Source organism: Barbus barbus (genome assembly GCF_936440315.1).
Source record: "Barbus barbus genome assembly, chromosome: 17".
NCBI classification, from domain to species: Eukaryota; Metazoa; Chordata; class Actinopteri; order Cypriniformes; family Cyprinidae; genus Barbus; species Barbus barbus.
This window is the reverse complement of record NC_136745.1, coordinates 10,824,115-10,841,160: the sequence shown is the minus strand read 5'-3', so window position 1 is coordinate 10,841,160 and position 17,046 is coordinate 10,824,115. Positions and strand designations below refer to the sequence as shown.

General features: G+C 39.6%; 1 protein-coding gene across 1 annotated transcript in view; it reads left to right on the top strand.

Moving 5' to 3' along the window:
- The window catches only part of gabra2b (gamma-aminobutyric acid type A receptor subunit alpha2b), a gene marked incomplete at its 5' end in the record, with an annotated part of 101,113 nt that overhangs the window by 40,461 nt on the left and 43,606 nt on the right, over window positions 1–17,046 (top strand). The window contains 2 exons of the mRNA XM_079438268.1: window positions 5,880–6,100; window positions 16,889–16,971. Coding sequence (XP_079294394.1) covers window positions 5,880–6,100; window positions 16,889–16,971 — 304 coding nt within the window. The remainder of the gene's footprint in view (window positions 1–5,879; window positions 6,101–16,888; window positions 16,972–17,046) is intronic.

Genomic DNA, 17,046 nt, shown 5'->3' with positions numbered 1-17,046 from the left:
TTCAAACAACATGTAAATGTGAATTTTGCATGCGATGACCCCTAAAAACAACAGCATGCAGTAAATGCAATCGAACTAGATCTAAAATCTCTAGGATTTAGTAGTAGTACCACAGCATGAATCTGGCTACAGTCACTGCAGTGTTTTGATTGTGTCTAAGCAGTAATAAAACTTTGGGCTTCTGTCGCAGTGCTTTTGTCTGCAGTCCAGTCCAATACTGAAGTGTTTTGAGTCAGGATGCTTTTATTCTTAAAATACTTTTATTTTAGTCTATATGTGCTTTTATTCTAGGCCTGCTTTCAGTATAGAAATGTTTTGAGTCAAGACCTGCTTTTTTTATAACAAATGTCATTGTTTTTGTATTTTTATTTAGCATACAGTGAGGACCAGTAGCTTCCTTAAAAGTATACTCACATAATTGCATACAGTACATTATCATGCAAATTTTTAAGAAAAAATAAATAAATGGAAAGAAAAGAAAAAAAGTAATGATTTTTTTATTCAGCAAGGATGCATTAAATTGATCAGAAGTGAAAGTAAAGACAATTATCTTGTCACAAAAGATTTCTATTTTACATAAATCATGTTCTTTTGAATTTATAATCCATCAGATATTCCTAAAAAAATGTGTAACACTTGCCATATAAATATATGAAGCAGCACATCTGTTTTCAGCATTTATCACAATAAGATTTTTTTTGCTTTTTGTTTTACCAGCAAATCACCATATTAGAATGATTTCTAAAGAATATTGCGACACTGAAGACTGGGGTAAAGATGCTGAAAATTAATCTTTGCATCACAGAATAAATTACATTTTAAAATATTTTTAAATAAAGAACAGTTATTTCACACACACACACATATATAAATTACGTGTCTACGAATAATCCAATGTAAATGCATACTCAGCACCTGTGAAGCAATCTCATAAACACTCCTGACCTCACCACCTACTTATCTTTATTTCCCTTACTCCCTGATGGATGTGTGTGTGTGGTGGGTGTATGTTTAATAATGTGAGTGCAGGGATGGCATGTTGGTGGGGTTTCATGGTTCATCTCTACTTGTTAATGGATGTTCTTATAAACCCTCCTCAGCTGGGACAATACAAGCCCCTTGACTGAAATTAGATGGTCATAAACATTGCAGAATGCTGACTGGACGAAACGTCCAGATCCGAGATACAGTGGGGAAAATAAGTATTTGATACACTGCCGATTTTTCTTGTTTTACCACTTACAAAGAATGGAGAGATCTGTAATTTTCATCGTAGGTACACCTCAACTGTGAGAGAAAGAATATAAAAAAAAATAAAGAAAATCACATTGTATGATTTTTGAATAATTAATTTCCATTTTATTGCATGAAATAAGTATTTGATACAATAGAAAAATGGAACTTCATATTTGGTACAGAAACCTTTGTTTACAATTACAGATGTTAGTTTACAGGTCAGATGTTTCCTGTAGCTCTTGACCAGGTTTGCACACACTGCAGCAGGGATTTTGGCCCACTCCTCCATACAGGTCTTCTCCAGATCTTTCAGGTTTTGGGGCTGTCGCTGCGCAACACGGAGTTTCAGCTCCCGCCATAGATTTTCTATTGGGTTCAGATCTGGAGACTGGCTAGACCACTCCAGGACCTTGAAATGCTTCTTACGGAGCCACTCCTTAGTTGCCCTTGCTGTGTGTTTGGGGTCATTGTCATGCTGGAAGACCCAGCTATGACCCATCTTCAATGCTCTTACTGAGGGAAGGAGGTTGTTGCCCAAAATCTCGTGATACATGGCCCCATCCATCCTCCCCTTAATACGGTGCAGTCGTCCTGTCCCCTTTGCAGAAAAGCACCCCCAAAGCATGATGTTTCCACCCCCACGCTTCACGGTTGGGATGGTGATCTTGGGATTGTACTCATCCCTCTTCTTCCTCTAAACACGGCGAGTGGAGTTTATACCAAAAAGTTCTATTTTGGTCTCACCTGACCACATGACCTTCTCCCATGCCTCATCTGGATCATCCAGATAGTCTTTGGCAAACTTCAGACGGGCCTGGACAGGTGCTGGCTTGAGCAGGGGGACCTTGCGCGCGCTGCAGGATTTTAATCCATGACGGTGTAGTGTGTTACTAATGGTAACCGTTGAGAATGTGGTCCCAGCTCTCTTCAGGTCATTGACCAGGTCCTCCCGTGTAGTTCTAGGCTGATCCCTCACCTTTCTCAGGATCATTGATACTCCACGAGGCGAGATCTTGCATGGAGCCCCAGTCCGAGGGAGATTGACATTCATCTTGAATTTCTTCCATTTTCTAATAATTGCGCCAACAGTTGTTGCCTTCTCACCAAGCTGTTTGCCTATTGTCCTGTAGCCATCCCAGCCTTGTGCAGATCTACAAATTTGTCCCTAGTGTCCTTAGACAGCTCTTTGGTCTTGCCCATAGTCGAGAGGTTGGAGTCTGATTGATTCAGTGTGTGAACAGGTGTCTTTTATACAGGTAACGAGTTCAAACAGGTGCAATTAATACAGGTAATGTGTGGAGGATAGGAGGGCTTTTAAGGGTTAATTGCATTGGTTAAGGGTAAGTTCGTTGGAGTTTTCCCTCTCTTCCACCTGACTTTCCTTTGCTTTTATATAGCTTATAAATGCCCGCGCGCAATTTACTTTCACCTCATATCAGCAGCGCACATGATTAACCGCTCTCTTGTGATGCTCTCTATGCCATTCACACAGAATGTGCTTTTGTGTTGACAAAGATGCGACGCGGGCAGTGGAATAGGAAAACATGCAAGGAGATTGGAGTTAAACATCTTTTAATAACTAGAGCGCCGCGTTTTTAGAAAGCTGTTTCATGCACGAGACACTGCAAGAGACGCGAGCGAAACAGTCAAACGCGTCCATGTTTACACAGAAAAAAAAACAATGGAAAAGCAGCGTAATCAAATAAATATGATTGTAATATATTTCTGGCGCAATTTCTTCACTTTAACCCGGCATTGCAGAGCGGTCCGGTTAAAGGATTAGTTCACTTTTAAAAAAACTTTTGCTGATAATTTACTCACCCCCATGTCATCCAAGATGTCCATGTCTTTCTTTCTTCAGTCGAAAAGAAATTAAGGTTTTTGATGAAAACATTTCTCCATAAAATGGACTTCATTGGGACCCAAATGGTTCAAGGTCCAAATGTCCAAAAGGTCACAAGAAATGTTTTCATCAAAAACCTTAATTTCTTTTCGACTGAAGAAAGAAAGACATGGACATCTTGGATGACATGGGGGTGAGTAAATTATCAGCAAAAGTTTTTTTAAAAGTGAACTAATCCTTTAAATCCTCTGTCTTTCAGTTTTGCTGAAAATTGCAGGAACACTTTTGAATTTCTGTGGGTTGTTGACAGTTGTTTTTTTATATAGTCCTCCTTCCAAATTTGTAGAAGTGCATCCGTTTCCTCGTCTGTCCATAATATCCCTCTCCCAGCAGCAGCTGCTGCCATGTTTTGAATAGCGCGATTTGTACGGAGACGCGTAAAAACCAAATTAAAGAAATTTCACGAATGGAAAAAAAACAACAACAAGTGGACCGGAAGCGATTTGTGTTCACAGCGCACGTTTTTAGCGAACCGTGCCAATATTTCAAAGCGAACCGTGCTCAGACCACCTCCTGAGATGGTCTCGGTTCGGTTCGTTTCTGAGGGGTCTGAGATCGTTTGGAGTGTTCACATATGGGCCAAAAATCACGCGAACCGCACTCAGACCCCTGAAAAGGACCAAGTGTGAAAACACCCTTTAAGACAAACTAACAGGTCTGTGAGAGCCAGAATTCTTGCTGGTTGGTAGGTGATCAAATACTTATTTCATGCAATAAAATGTAAATTAATTATTCAAAAATCATACAATGTGATTTTCTGGTTTTTGTTTTTAATATTCTGTCTCTCACAGTTGAGGTGTACCTACGATGAAAATTACAGATCTCTCCATCCCATGTAAGTGGGAAAACTTGAAAAATCGGCAGTGTATCAAATACTTATTTGCCCCACTGTACATGCCAGAGAATGAGCTGTATATCCATTAAAAAAAGCACCTGCAGCGGCAGAAGGAATCTGGCTACAGTCCCTGCAGTGTTCAGAAACTCTCTGAGCAGTCATAAAACTTCTGTTGCAGTGCTTCTCTCTAACTGCTTGCGGTGTGACACTTCAGTCTGCAGCTGCTTTAAACCAGAACTCTTAGTCTGGAACTTTCAATGCAGAACAAATTTAATTTAGTGTAGCTCTGGTTTTAAATGCAGAACTGATTCTAGTCAGGCTGCTTTTATTCTTGAAATGCTTTCATTTTTTCTATAGCTGCTTTTATTCCAGAGCTGTTTTAAGTCTAGAACCGCTTCCTCTCTGCATCTGCTGAACAGTATTAGAACAGTCTACAGTTTCTGTTAGTCTAGAACTGCTTTGACTACTAGATTTGCTTGTAGTTTAAAGGCTTAGTTCATCCAAAAAATGAAAATTATCCCATGATTTATTTACCCTCAAACCATCTCAGGTGTATATGACTTTGTCCTTTCAGACAAATACACTCGGAGTTATATTACAAAATGTCCTGGTTCTTCCAAGCTTTTTAATGGGGGTCAAGATTTTGAAGTCCAATAAAAGTGCACAAATCCATCATAAAAAGTTATCCAAATGGCTCTTTGAATTTAACTGCTTTTAACTGAACTGAACTGCTTTCACTGTATAATTGATATTTAGAATAGATATTTTTATAGCTATTTATTTTTTATATTTTAATTTTAGTTTTAGTTAAGGTTTTAGTAATTTCCTTATGTGTTTTTGTCATTTTTAGTAGTTTTTTTTATCTATATAAATAGTTTTACATTTTTTATTTCAGTTTTCGTCATTTTAATGCATAAAGTGAGAAATGAGTGCATAAAATGAGAAATGCTATTTTGTCAACTAGATGTAATTCATGAGTGAAGTCTATTGGTGCAAAATTCCACTACACTTAATAATATATTAAACATCAATTATGTTATGTTACATTTTTCAAAACACTGAAAAAAAAAAAACCCCACAATAAACACTACTATACACCACTATAAGCACTAAATATTGCAAGTGTAACCTCATGTTTCCGGCATGGGAGACGGACCTCTGTTACACAAGTATCCATGTAACATACTAATAACATATAGAAAATATTGAGTACAAAGCACAGTTTTACAGAAATATGTCTGTCTTGGCTGTGAATGTGTCACAGCAGTTTCAAATTCACTGTGGCCAAACTGCTTGCTGCTGGAAACTTGTTGTTTGTTAGATAGAACTCTGTTACCTTTTCACCTCCCAATCTAAAGCCAAAACCCTCTCGTAATCTTTCTTTAAAGCATTTTAAAAGTTTTCCCTGTTCTACCAGCCGTGATGAGCTTCATAATGGTATCTCTGGGCAGCACAATCTCTCTCATGGAGCCGAGTATGGGATCTGATCACCCTCAGCAGCACTAGTTAAAGGTTTGAGCGATTGAATCTCCCCTAAAGAGCTTGAGTCTCAAATGCAGTAAACTCCATTTGCAAGTCAGTTGGCAAACTGTGTTTATCCACCAGAGCAAAAATAAGTGGATAGAAAATGTTACACCACAGATCATTAGAGGGTAAGAAAATGGCTGAATTTGAATTGCATTCATAGGCTTTGCTTGAAGAGGAACACAAACCCAGGTTGTACAATTGATTGGATTGTTATAATTGTGAACACAACAGCAAATTCACCGCCAGTCAGTCACTGTAAGAGGGTATTGTGTGCTCAATTATCACAAACAAAACACCATCCGAGTGCTTAGCGACAGAAAACATCCAACAGAACCTCAAAATGTGTCTAAAATGTGCTATTGTTTTATCTTTTTGCAGGAGTACACCATCGATGTCTTCTTCAGGCAGAGCTGGAAGGATGAACGGCTGAAGTTTGAGGGACCGATGAATATTCTGCGTTTGAACAACCTGATGGCCAGTAAGATCTGGACTCCAGACACATTCTTTCACAACGGGAAGAAATCTGTCGCACACAACATGACCATGCCCAACAAACTGCTGCGGATCCAAGATGACGGCACCCTGCTGTACACCATGAGGTAAGCAAGGTGTTACTTTCACTAAGTGCTTTCAAAGTTTCAAAAGCTGCCACACATAACATCACTGGAAAGTGCTGTGCATTTAAAGTTTCAAGTTGAAATCTTGTTCTCATCTGATAGTGTCAGTGCAGTTGAATCGATGATATTGCCCAATATTAATTGTCTTTAAACCCCAAATATTAACGCCCACTGTAAATTATTCGATTTATGGTCATATTGTCTTTCAAATTCAAAGTAGCATCTACTCACCCTCAAAATACACTTTTTTTCTGTAAAAGAAACAAATCTTTGTTTACAATAATAATAATAATATAATATTATGATAATGTTATTATTATCCAGCTCAATTATGTTCAAGTTTTGTTCTCGTCCCATAATATTACTGAATATTAATTGTCTTAAAGGGGTCATCGGATGCCCATTTCTCACAAGTTGATATGATTGTTTAGGCCTTAATGAAAAGTCTATAACTTTTTTTTCCCTTGTCAAAAACAACTCTGTTCACAGTGACCCGTTTCGGTGCATGTCCCATTAAATGCTAATGAGCTCTGCTCACCCCACCCCTCTCTTCCGTGGGGTGACGAACCGTTCTCATGAGACTGTTTACTTTAGCCGCGGAACTTGCTTACTAGCATATTATTAGGAAAGGCAATTTGCAAAGATTGATTAAAAACCTTATACTCACTTCTTCTGGAGTTGAAGCTGGATCACAAATGATTTTCACGAACATAAACACATTTAGGTAGATCGGGGGTGCATTCCCTTCAAAGACAAATGTAATCCACTGCGTCTTCAGCGGCTCAGATATCGGGAGTAAATGACGACTGTTATGCTCATTATTACATCCAACAACAAAACACCTCTATCGCTTTGAAGACATTCTTGTCTACAATCGCTCCTGTGGCGAAACAATGGCGGACTGTTGACAGCTCACTCAGGGCAGGTCTATGGTTAAACACCAGTGTCAACAATCATGGGAGGGGCCTGTACCTGTGTAACGTCACACATACAAGAATCTGAGAATAGCTTGATTTGAGAAAGGGGTAATGATTTATGGGGATAAAAATAAAAAATAAACACTGGGTGGATTTTATCATTATAGGGTGATTGTGTACACACACTGCCGAGACCCATTTCAGTTCAAACAACATGTACAAGTGAATTTTGCATCCGATGACCCCTTAAAACCCAGCAGACCCCTTAAAAAAGTCCAGCAGTTAGATCAGCCTTAAAAAGTCGTGGCCTAATGGTTAGAGAGTTGGACTCGTGATCCAAAGGTTGCGGGTTCGAGTCCCCGGCCGGCAGGAATTGTAGGTGGGGGGAGTGAATGTACAGCGCGCTCTCCACCCTCAATACCACGACTGAGGTGCCCTTGAGCAAGGCACCGAACCCCCAATTGCTCCCCGGGCGCTGCAGCATGGCTGCCCACTGCTCCGGGTGTGTGTTCACGGTGTGTGTGTGTGTGCATTTGTTCACTACTCACTGCTGTGTGTGTGTGCACTTGGATGGGTTAAACGCAGAGCACCAATTTCGAGTATGGGTCACCATACTTGACAATACGTCACGACGACGACCACGACCACGACGACTTTATAAAAATATACGATTTATGGTCATATTGTCTGTTCTCACTGTCAAAAATAGGTCAGGCCTATGATCTTGTGAACTGTAATCCAAGTTTTCTTTTTTTTTTTTCTTTTTTGTATGAGGACCATACCCAAACTGAAGGAATCTTGCCCTCCAGTGATTTTTCAGTGAATAATGACTTTAATTTTGATCTGTTCCTCACATAATGTTAACAGAATTTATATTTTTGGTGAGCGATCCATTTAGCTCAGATTGTGGGTGCCAAATGGAGTCATTCCTCATGTAAATCCCTAAATCACGTTGAATTGTTCCTGAGAATTAGAATAATTCATTCCTCACTGGCTCCCACAGTATGACAGGCAGCCGTATTGATTTAGTCACTAATCAAGACGTTTCATCTGTTTTCAGAAATGTGACACTCACTTTTGTATGAGCCGATTTCATTGAAACCAGTGACTTTCTCTTAGTAAAGCGCAGTTCTCATTATAATTGACATATTCAAGAGTCTGCGAACATCATCATCAATCTCCTTAATTACCTGCAGATGAAACAAGAAGAGCAGAATCTGTGATATATTGTCATGTGTCGTGTACACAAGCCCCAAACAACACAGCCTTTCATAATGACTCGATCTCGCCTCTGTTCATCCTGACGCTGCTCCAGAACACATCATGACACTCTCCAACACATACACTCTCAATTTTGTTTGCTTTTTTCTCTCTTATAAATCGCTCTCGCTCCCAGCTCTTCCTGTGAGCACAAATGCTCCTCGCCGCTGCCAAATCAATGAGAGCCTGACTCAGCTGTGAAGCGCAGGAAGAAAAAATGAGACAAACTGAGAGAGAGACTGAGAAAGAGAAAGCAGCAGACAGAGTGAAATAGAGGAGAAATGGATGTGAAAATTAACTTGCATTAGGATAGAGTATAGATTAGTAATAGAGACTAGTAATAGACTACTAGTAAGAGATTGTTGATCTTTTGAATATTTACAGTATTATTGAGAATATAGAATTAGGCAGCATTTTTAATATTGCAGTGATTTTAATGCTCTTTTTATTTTGCCATTAAATTTTCTAAAGAGCTAAACAATAGTTTCAAAAGTATGTGATAAAATGTGGACAGAAATCCCCTGTGGCATTTTTTACAACCTATTTTTATGGTGCACAAATAAAAATAATTAAATAATGTTCCTCATTCAGTGAAGAAAAAAGAAAAATATTCAGTGAGTGAGAGAGTGGAGAATATGACTTGAATATTTTTCTAGGTTATAGCTGGTTTTAGATTTTGATAGATTGAGATTGATGAAAAATACAGTACAGTGTATATATATATATATATATATATATATATATATATATATATATATATACCAGTCATAAGTCATATGGGTATATTTGTAGCAATAGCCAAAAATAATTTTTTCAATTTTACCAATTTGTTTTATGCCAAAAATCATTAGAATATTAAGTAAAGATCATATTCCATGAAGATATTTTGTAAATTTCCTACCGTAAATATATTACAACTTAATTTTTGATTTGTAATGTGCATTGCTAAGGACAGTTTTACATGACAATTTTCTCAATATTTAGATTTTTTCTGCACCCTCAGATTCCAGATTTTCAAATAGTTGTATCTCGGCTAGGATATTGTCCTATCCTAACAAACCATAAATCAATGGCAAGCTTATTTATTCATCTTTCAGATTATGTATAAATCTCAATTACGAAAAATGTACCCTTATGTTTTGTGGTCCTGGGTCATATATGTGTGTGTGTGTGTGTGTGTGTGTGTGTGTGTATGAAGAGTTCAGATGCAAAAGCCTCTAAGTGCCATCTGAAATTTTCATCTAAAATTTGCATTTCTTTTTCAGGCTCCTATGTTTAGGTTCAGTAATTTTACTCTAATGGCAATGTATAGGTTCCCTATCAAAAGCTACAAATTCTAGGGGGGGACACAAATCACGTTATGTGTATGTGTGTCTGGGGGGGTAGGGGTGGGCGTGTAATCTGTGATCGCGTGCAGTTGCTGATGCTGCTAAAGCATGCAATCGCTTTCTAATGCGTGCAGTTTTATCGGTTTCACTTTCGCTTTCGAAATCAATCACGTTCAGTAAGGAGGGCAGAGGATGGAAAGTGGGGGGCACAGTAACTCGTTTGGGGGGGCACACGAAGGTGACCAATTACCAGTAGAGACCAACAGGGTCCATTACAGTTTCCATTTAAACCAATGCAAGTCCCATTTTAACCAGTAAAACCATTACAAATTTTGTGATGTGTCTATTGTTTTTTTCAATATTACATGCAGAGGTGGAAAGAGTACAAAAATATTTTACTCAAGTAAAAGTACCATTACCTTAATGAAATTTTACTTAAGTACAAGTAAAAGTACAAGTCTAAAAATCTACTCAAGTAAAAGTAAAAAGTGGCTAATTTAAAATTTACTCAGAGTAAAAATTACTTACTTACTTTTTAACAGTGGGAGGGACACAACAATGGGATAGGCCAAGGGTGTCAAACTCAGTTCCTGGAGGGCCACAGCCTTACAAAAGTATAGATATAACCCTAATTAAACACATCTGATCCAGCAAGCTGGATCATGTGGGTTTGGATTTAGTTTTCCCTTCATAATAAAAAACTTAATTCAAAAACTGCATGTTGTGTTTACTTAAAAAAACGAATATATACATACATACATACATACATACAGTGGTGTGAAAAAGTGTTGGCCCCCTTCCTGATTTTTATTTTTTTTTTTTGCATGTTTGTCACACTTTAATGTTTCAGATCATCAAACAAATTTTAATATTAATCAAAGATAACACAAGTAAACACAACATGCAGTTTTTAAATGAAGGGTTTTTTTTATGAAGGGAAAACAAAATCCAAACCCACATTGCCCTGTGTGAAAAAGTGTTTGCATGTCAGATTTCCGAAAACCGCTGCTGAGCAAAAAGAACATAAAGGCTCGTTTTGCCAGAAAACATCTTGATGATCCCCAAGACTTTTGGGAAAATACTCTGTGGACTGACGAGACAAAAGTTTAACTTTTTGGAAGGTGTGTGTCCCATTACATCTGGCGTAAAAGTAACACAGCATTTCAGAAAAAGAACATCATACCAGCAGTAAAATATGGTGGTGGTAGTGTGATGGTCTGGGGCTGTTTTGCTGCTTCAGGACCTGGAAGACTTGCTGTGATAAATGGAACCATGAATTCAGCTGTCTACCAAAAAATCCTGAAGGACAATGTCCGGCCATCTGTTCGTGACCTCAAGCTGAAGCGAACGTGGGTTCTGCAGCAGGACAATGATCCAAAACACAACAGCAAATCCACCTCTGAATGGCTGAAGAAAAACAAAATGAAGACTTTGGAGTGGCCTAGTCAAAGTCCTGACCTGAATCCTATAGAGATGCTGTGGCATGACCTTAAAAAGGCGGTTCATGCTCGAAAACCCTCCAATGTGGCTGAATTACAATAATTCTGCCAAGATGAGTGGGCCAATATTCCTCCACAGCGCTGTAACAGACTCATTGCAAGTTATCACACACGCTTGATTGCAATTGTTGCTGCTAAGGGTGACCCAACCAGTTATTAGGTTCAGGGGGCAAGCACTTTTTCACACAGGGCCATGTGGGTTTGGATTTTGTTTTCCCTTCATAATAAAAAACTTCATTCAAAAACTGCATGTTGTGTTTACTTGTGTTATCTTTGATTAATATTTAAATTTGTTTGATTTGAATGCACTCTAAATGTGTGTGCGCACTAGTCTAATCTACTAGACTTCACACATGGTAGGACTGTTTTGTTTGGTTTTTGGCTAAATACTGATAATGCCAAATCGCACATTGTTAAAACAACAAATACGATATTGTCGCAGATATCGCTCACCCTGCACCACTGTCTTTTTGGCTCATTTGTGCAAAACCTTTTGCTAAACTGCCAAAGCTTCATTTTAACCAGCAATGCAGTGATGAAAGTATTTACCTTACCTCTACATGCTTGCGAAGAGTTGATGTCAAGATTTTATAAGCCGCTAGTTTGGTCTGCCTAGGCAAACACAGCTTACACTGCATAATAGAGCATAAACATGGCCAGGGGTTCACTTCATTTCCTTAGTGTTCAACTTCAGCAGAATACGACAGGGTTTGGTTTTCAGCTGGGTCTCCACGCCTGTCTTGTCCATCTGCATCTTTCTTGTGATTTTAGCACCAGTTTGTTCTCCTGCCCATTATATACTGCAGTAGTTTCCAGGGAGCGTTTGTTTTGTTTTTTTTACTCAGTAATGAATGTGTTTTAAAATGTAGCGAAGTACAATACTTAAAACAAAATATACTTAAGTAAAAGTAAAATCACAGATTTTAAAAATTAGTAGAAGTACACAATTACAGTAACGCGAGTAAATGTAATTCGTTACTTTCCACCTCTGATTACATGTTATTACAAATGCCTGCAAAAGGAGCCAAAGGCCTGGTCATTGCTGCTGTTACAGTTACAGGACGATCAAGTCCTTGTTTAATAGGCTATTGACCAAACATTTAATTAAAATATCCACTTAATCTTTCATTTTTGGCCACCTTTTTGTTATAGATGACACAGCCTCTATAATGTCTTCAACAAAAAACATGTGGACATCACAACCCTTACAAAAATTAAGCATGGTTTTCGTAGTAAAACTGCTCTATTTTCTTTTGCATGATTTCTGAATGCTTGAGACCATAAAATCAATCAGACAACTGTATTACTGCCACAGGTAACTGTCTAGAGCTACAATTGTAATTTATAAATAATACAATTTAATTACAATTTATTTATTTATTTACTTTTATATTTTATTAAAGTTCGATTTTGACCCCTATGGTAGGTGGGTTTTTTTACTTCCATAATATTTGAGGGAGGGGGCACAACAATACAATCCTGCTTAAGGCATAATTATGCCATTTGGCCAGCAGCGGCCATGATAAAAATGTCTCCACGGTCTGCTTTTGAAGAAATATCGTTGTATCTTGCTACAGCGCACTGTACAGTGCTGTTATATATTGTATACTGTACAGTGCCACATACATTCACATCAGTAAGAAGATATTTTGAAGAATGCGGCTAACCAAACAGTTGCTGGTCCACATTGACAGTAGGGGGAAAAAAATACTATGGAAGTCACTGTGGACCAGCAACTGTTTGGTATTCCAACTCTTTCAAAATAGCGTTTATGTTTAGCAGAAGAAGGAAACTCAGGTTTAAAACAACTTTTGAGTGAGTAAATGAAGGTATAAAAATAAAACACTAGCCTATTTTAATTCTTGGGTGAATTATTCCTTTAATGTTAATAATAATAATAATAATTCATTACATTTATATAGCGCTTTTCTGCTTTTCTAAGCACTCAAAGCGCTCTACATTGTGAGGGGTAGTGTCTCCTCGTCCACCACCAGTGTGCAGCATCCACCTGGATGATGCGACGGCAGCCATAGTGCGCTAGAACGCCCACCACACACCAGCTTACTGGTGGAGAGGAGACAGAGTGATGAAGCCAATCAGTGTAAGGGGATGATTAGGAGGCCATGATGGTCAGAGACCAATGGGGAAATTTGGCCAGGATGCCGAGGTCACACCTCTACTCTTTTCGAAAGACATCCTGGGATTTTTAATGACCACAGAGAGTCAGGACCTCGGTTTAACGTCTCATCCGAAAGACGGTGCTTTTTGACAGTATAGTGTCCCCGTCACTATACTGGGGCGTTATGACCCACACAGACCGCAGGGTGAGCACCCCCTGCTGGCCTCACTAACACCTCTTCCAACAGCAAACCTAGTTTTCCCCAGAGGTCTCCCATCCAGGTACTGACCAGGCTCAACCCTGCTTAGCTTCAGTGGGCAACCGGTCTTGGGCTGCAGGGTGATATGGCTGTGGTAATGTTAATAAAACAAACATAAAGAGAAAAATCACTCACTACTCTTGACTGAAAACCTTTAATACAGTTGCTTTAATAGGAATCAATCTATATAGTGTGTTATTTTTATATTTGTTCATTCAGTTTCTTGAATGTTCCTGCTAAATACACCTCTTGTACCTGTAAATAAAACACTGTTTTATTTAATTGATTTAATTAAAGCTTGTCGAGTTAATCCGCAAGAAGTGCGTGCCTCCTTTACGGCTCATCTCTAAAGATGACTCGCATGAGTTTGTTTTGAGTGTTTGGGGTAAGAGCGTGCTGCTCTTGATTTCGAGGGTGGTGACTGTGAGCACTTCGATTCACTTCCTATCTGCGTGCTTTGTGTTCAGCTCGCTTTCTTTAATAAAAAAAAAAAAGAACGAGCCGCTGCGCCCTCATTAAGATCGCACTTTGATCTGGCTGAGGCTTGAGAGGTGGGCTCTCCCCTTTCTCTCGTGCTCTCGCCAGATCGGGAGGTTTTCACGGCCGCTTCCAACGTGTGCCCCGGCATTTCTTCAGATCGGACAGCGAATGTTGCAGCTTTTAATTCTTTAGAAATGGAATTTGAGAGCGCCGCCTCCCGAGCGCACCTCCCACAATCGTAAAATGAATAAGGAGTTACTCGAGGTGATTACTCGTGTAGTGTGATCAGATTAAAGCTAGAAGTAGCTAAAAGAGCAGTAGACCCCATAGACGCTTCAAACCTCAGTCATGGTCTCTCCCCTTCTTTGGTGGCCTCCATGATGAGAGAACTTGTTCATGGTGTAAGCCCTATTGTCCTGTGTTTTTTGTGCCTCAACCTTCAATTTTTTGAATATTGTGGATTCAAAGGCACAGGGCTACATGATGATACCCTAGGTGGAAGAGACTCTAGCGAGCTATCTCTCCCCTGGGGGTGCATCATCACTCAAAATCAACACTCCCTACCAAGCTATGTAGAGCAACATCTACACTTGTAGAGAGAGCATTTCATGCAGCAGGTCAGGCTGGTTTTGCCCTGCACACCACAGCAGTTCTGATTGCTTCATATCAGATTGATGTTCATAAAGATCTGAGCGCAGGGAGGCAAGAAGCTCGAGAAAGCTTTCAATAAGTTTCTCCCCCACCATGCTCTAGTGTCTGGGCTGTCGGCCACCCAGTCCCTGATACGGCCCAGCTCTTCTGAGACGAGAACCCCAAAAGAGTGTGCGAGATATGCCCCCTCATAAAGACTGGGGAACAGCTTGTAGCACTCAACAGCCAAGAGGGAGCCAGACCTAAAAACGTTCTTTACAACCAGAAGGAAGTCCTGAGGCTGTGCCCAGGATGATGGGTGCGTCCCCTCGGGGAGGGCCACGGAAAACTCCAACGAGGAGAGTAAGGGCTCCTTCCTGGCACCCTTAGGGGATCGCTGTACAACTTCCGCCACCAATGGTGTTTCGGGGGTCAGCAATCTCCAGTGAGATGTTACATGTTCAGTTGTTTCCTGCCGTGTTTCAGGACACCAAACATTTAACATTCCCCCCAGCGAAACAAACTGTCACAGAAATACAGTTTCCCTTTGAGAGAATTTGGCAGCATCGAAGCTACTGCCAAATAATCTCTCCTTGAGTTGTAAGGACTCCACAAGAGGGCTACAGGATACGGTTTGCGTATCATCCTTCGCATTTCAACGGCGTGGTCTCCACTATGGTGAAACCGGAATAAGCGTATTTGTTGACATAGGGAGTGCAAGCTCTGCTGGACAAGGAGGTCGTAGAACATATCCCCTCCTAGACAGAGAGTCGAGCCTCTATAGCCAATATTTTCTGGTTCCCAGAAATGATAGGGGGTTGCTTCCAGTCTAGATCTTTGCAGGCTAAACAGCATTCTAAGAACAGTTAAAAAGTTCAAAATGCTGACAATCCATGATTGTTTTCTCAGATCCAATCAGGTGATTGGTTATCAACAAATGATTTCAAGGACGCACGCATACTTTCATACTTTCATTGCATACATTTCTCTCTTGCCCAAGGGACAATGTATTTAGGGGTTAACAGGATTCTATCATAATGTGGGCACAGCTGTCTCCTACACGTATCGAATCCATTCTGAAAACCCTGAAGGATTTCAGGCTAGGCCAGAAAGTTACTGTACATTACTTTCAGAAAGCTCTAGGTCTCATGGCGACTGCATCCACGTGAAACCTTTGGACGTCTTGCACATGAGACCATTACAGTTGTGGCATATAAGGGTTACGCGCTAGGGCCTCGTACCCTTTCTATGTGGTTCAGACCCCGGTTTTTGACTTTGAGTCCCACTCTAGGCACGTGTTGTCGTCGCAAGATGCTAATGACAGATGCTTCCCTCACGGGCTGGGTTGCGGTCTTGGATGACCGTCCAGCCCAAGGGATCTGGAGAGGTCATCTTCTCAATTGGCACATCAATTGCCTCGGAATGATGGCTGTATTTTAGGCCCTGAAATATATCCTCCAGCAATGAGTAGGTCCGGAAACGTGTTGTCTAACCCCAATAGAATTCAGAATGTCTATGAATGCTGATCCTAATGCATCTTTTTCATTATCGACATAGATATTAAAATCACCAACAATTAAGACTATATTTGCAGCCAGTTCTAACTCAGATAGAAAATCAGCAAATTCTTTAATAAAGTCTGTGTGGTGCCCTGGTGGCCTGTATACAGTAGCCAGTACAAACATCACAGGGGATTCATCAATAACACGTGTTTCTCTAGATAATGTTATACGCAGCATCATAACTTCAAACGAGTTATACTTAAAGCCTGCCCTCCGAGAAATACTGAGAATATTGCCATAAATTGTAGCAACACCTCCCCCTTTACCTTTCGGACGTGGCTCATTTTTATAGCAGTAATCTTGGGGGGTGGACTCATTTAAAGTAATGTATTCATCTGGTTTTAACCATGTTTCTGTCAAACAGAGCAAATCTAGATTATTATCATTGATCAAATCATTTACAAAAAGTGCTTTTGGAGAAAGGGACCTGATATTCAGTAAGCCAAGCCTTATCAATTGTTTCTCTGAATTGTAAACATTTTTTATTTGTTGAACATCAATTAAATTGTTACTCTTAATTTGGTTTGGAAGTTTTAGACACAGTCTCTATAGTGTGATATCTGGGTGAAGGAGTCTCTATGTGCTGAGAATTAACTGACTTCTGTGATTAATTAATTTTTATTTATTTCGAAGCTGTATAGAATCACCAACTTATGCTAGTAATGGTAATGGCATAAAATGTCTGCTTTTTTTGTGTTTGTTTATGTAAATCGCAGGTTGACGGTGCATGCTGAGTGTCCAATGCATCTTGAAGATTTCCCGATGGACTTCCACTCCTGTCCTCTCAAATTTGGCAGCTGTGAGTAACAGCATGGAGTGTCTTGCTTGTAATGATTGATTTAAACTTTCAAACAATCGTCTGCAAAGTTTTAAT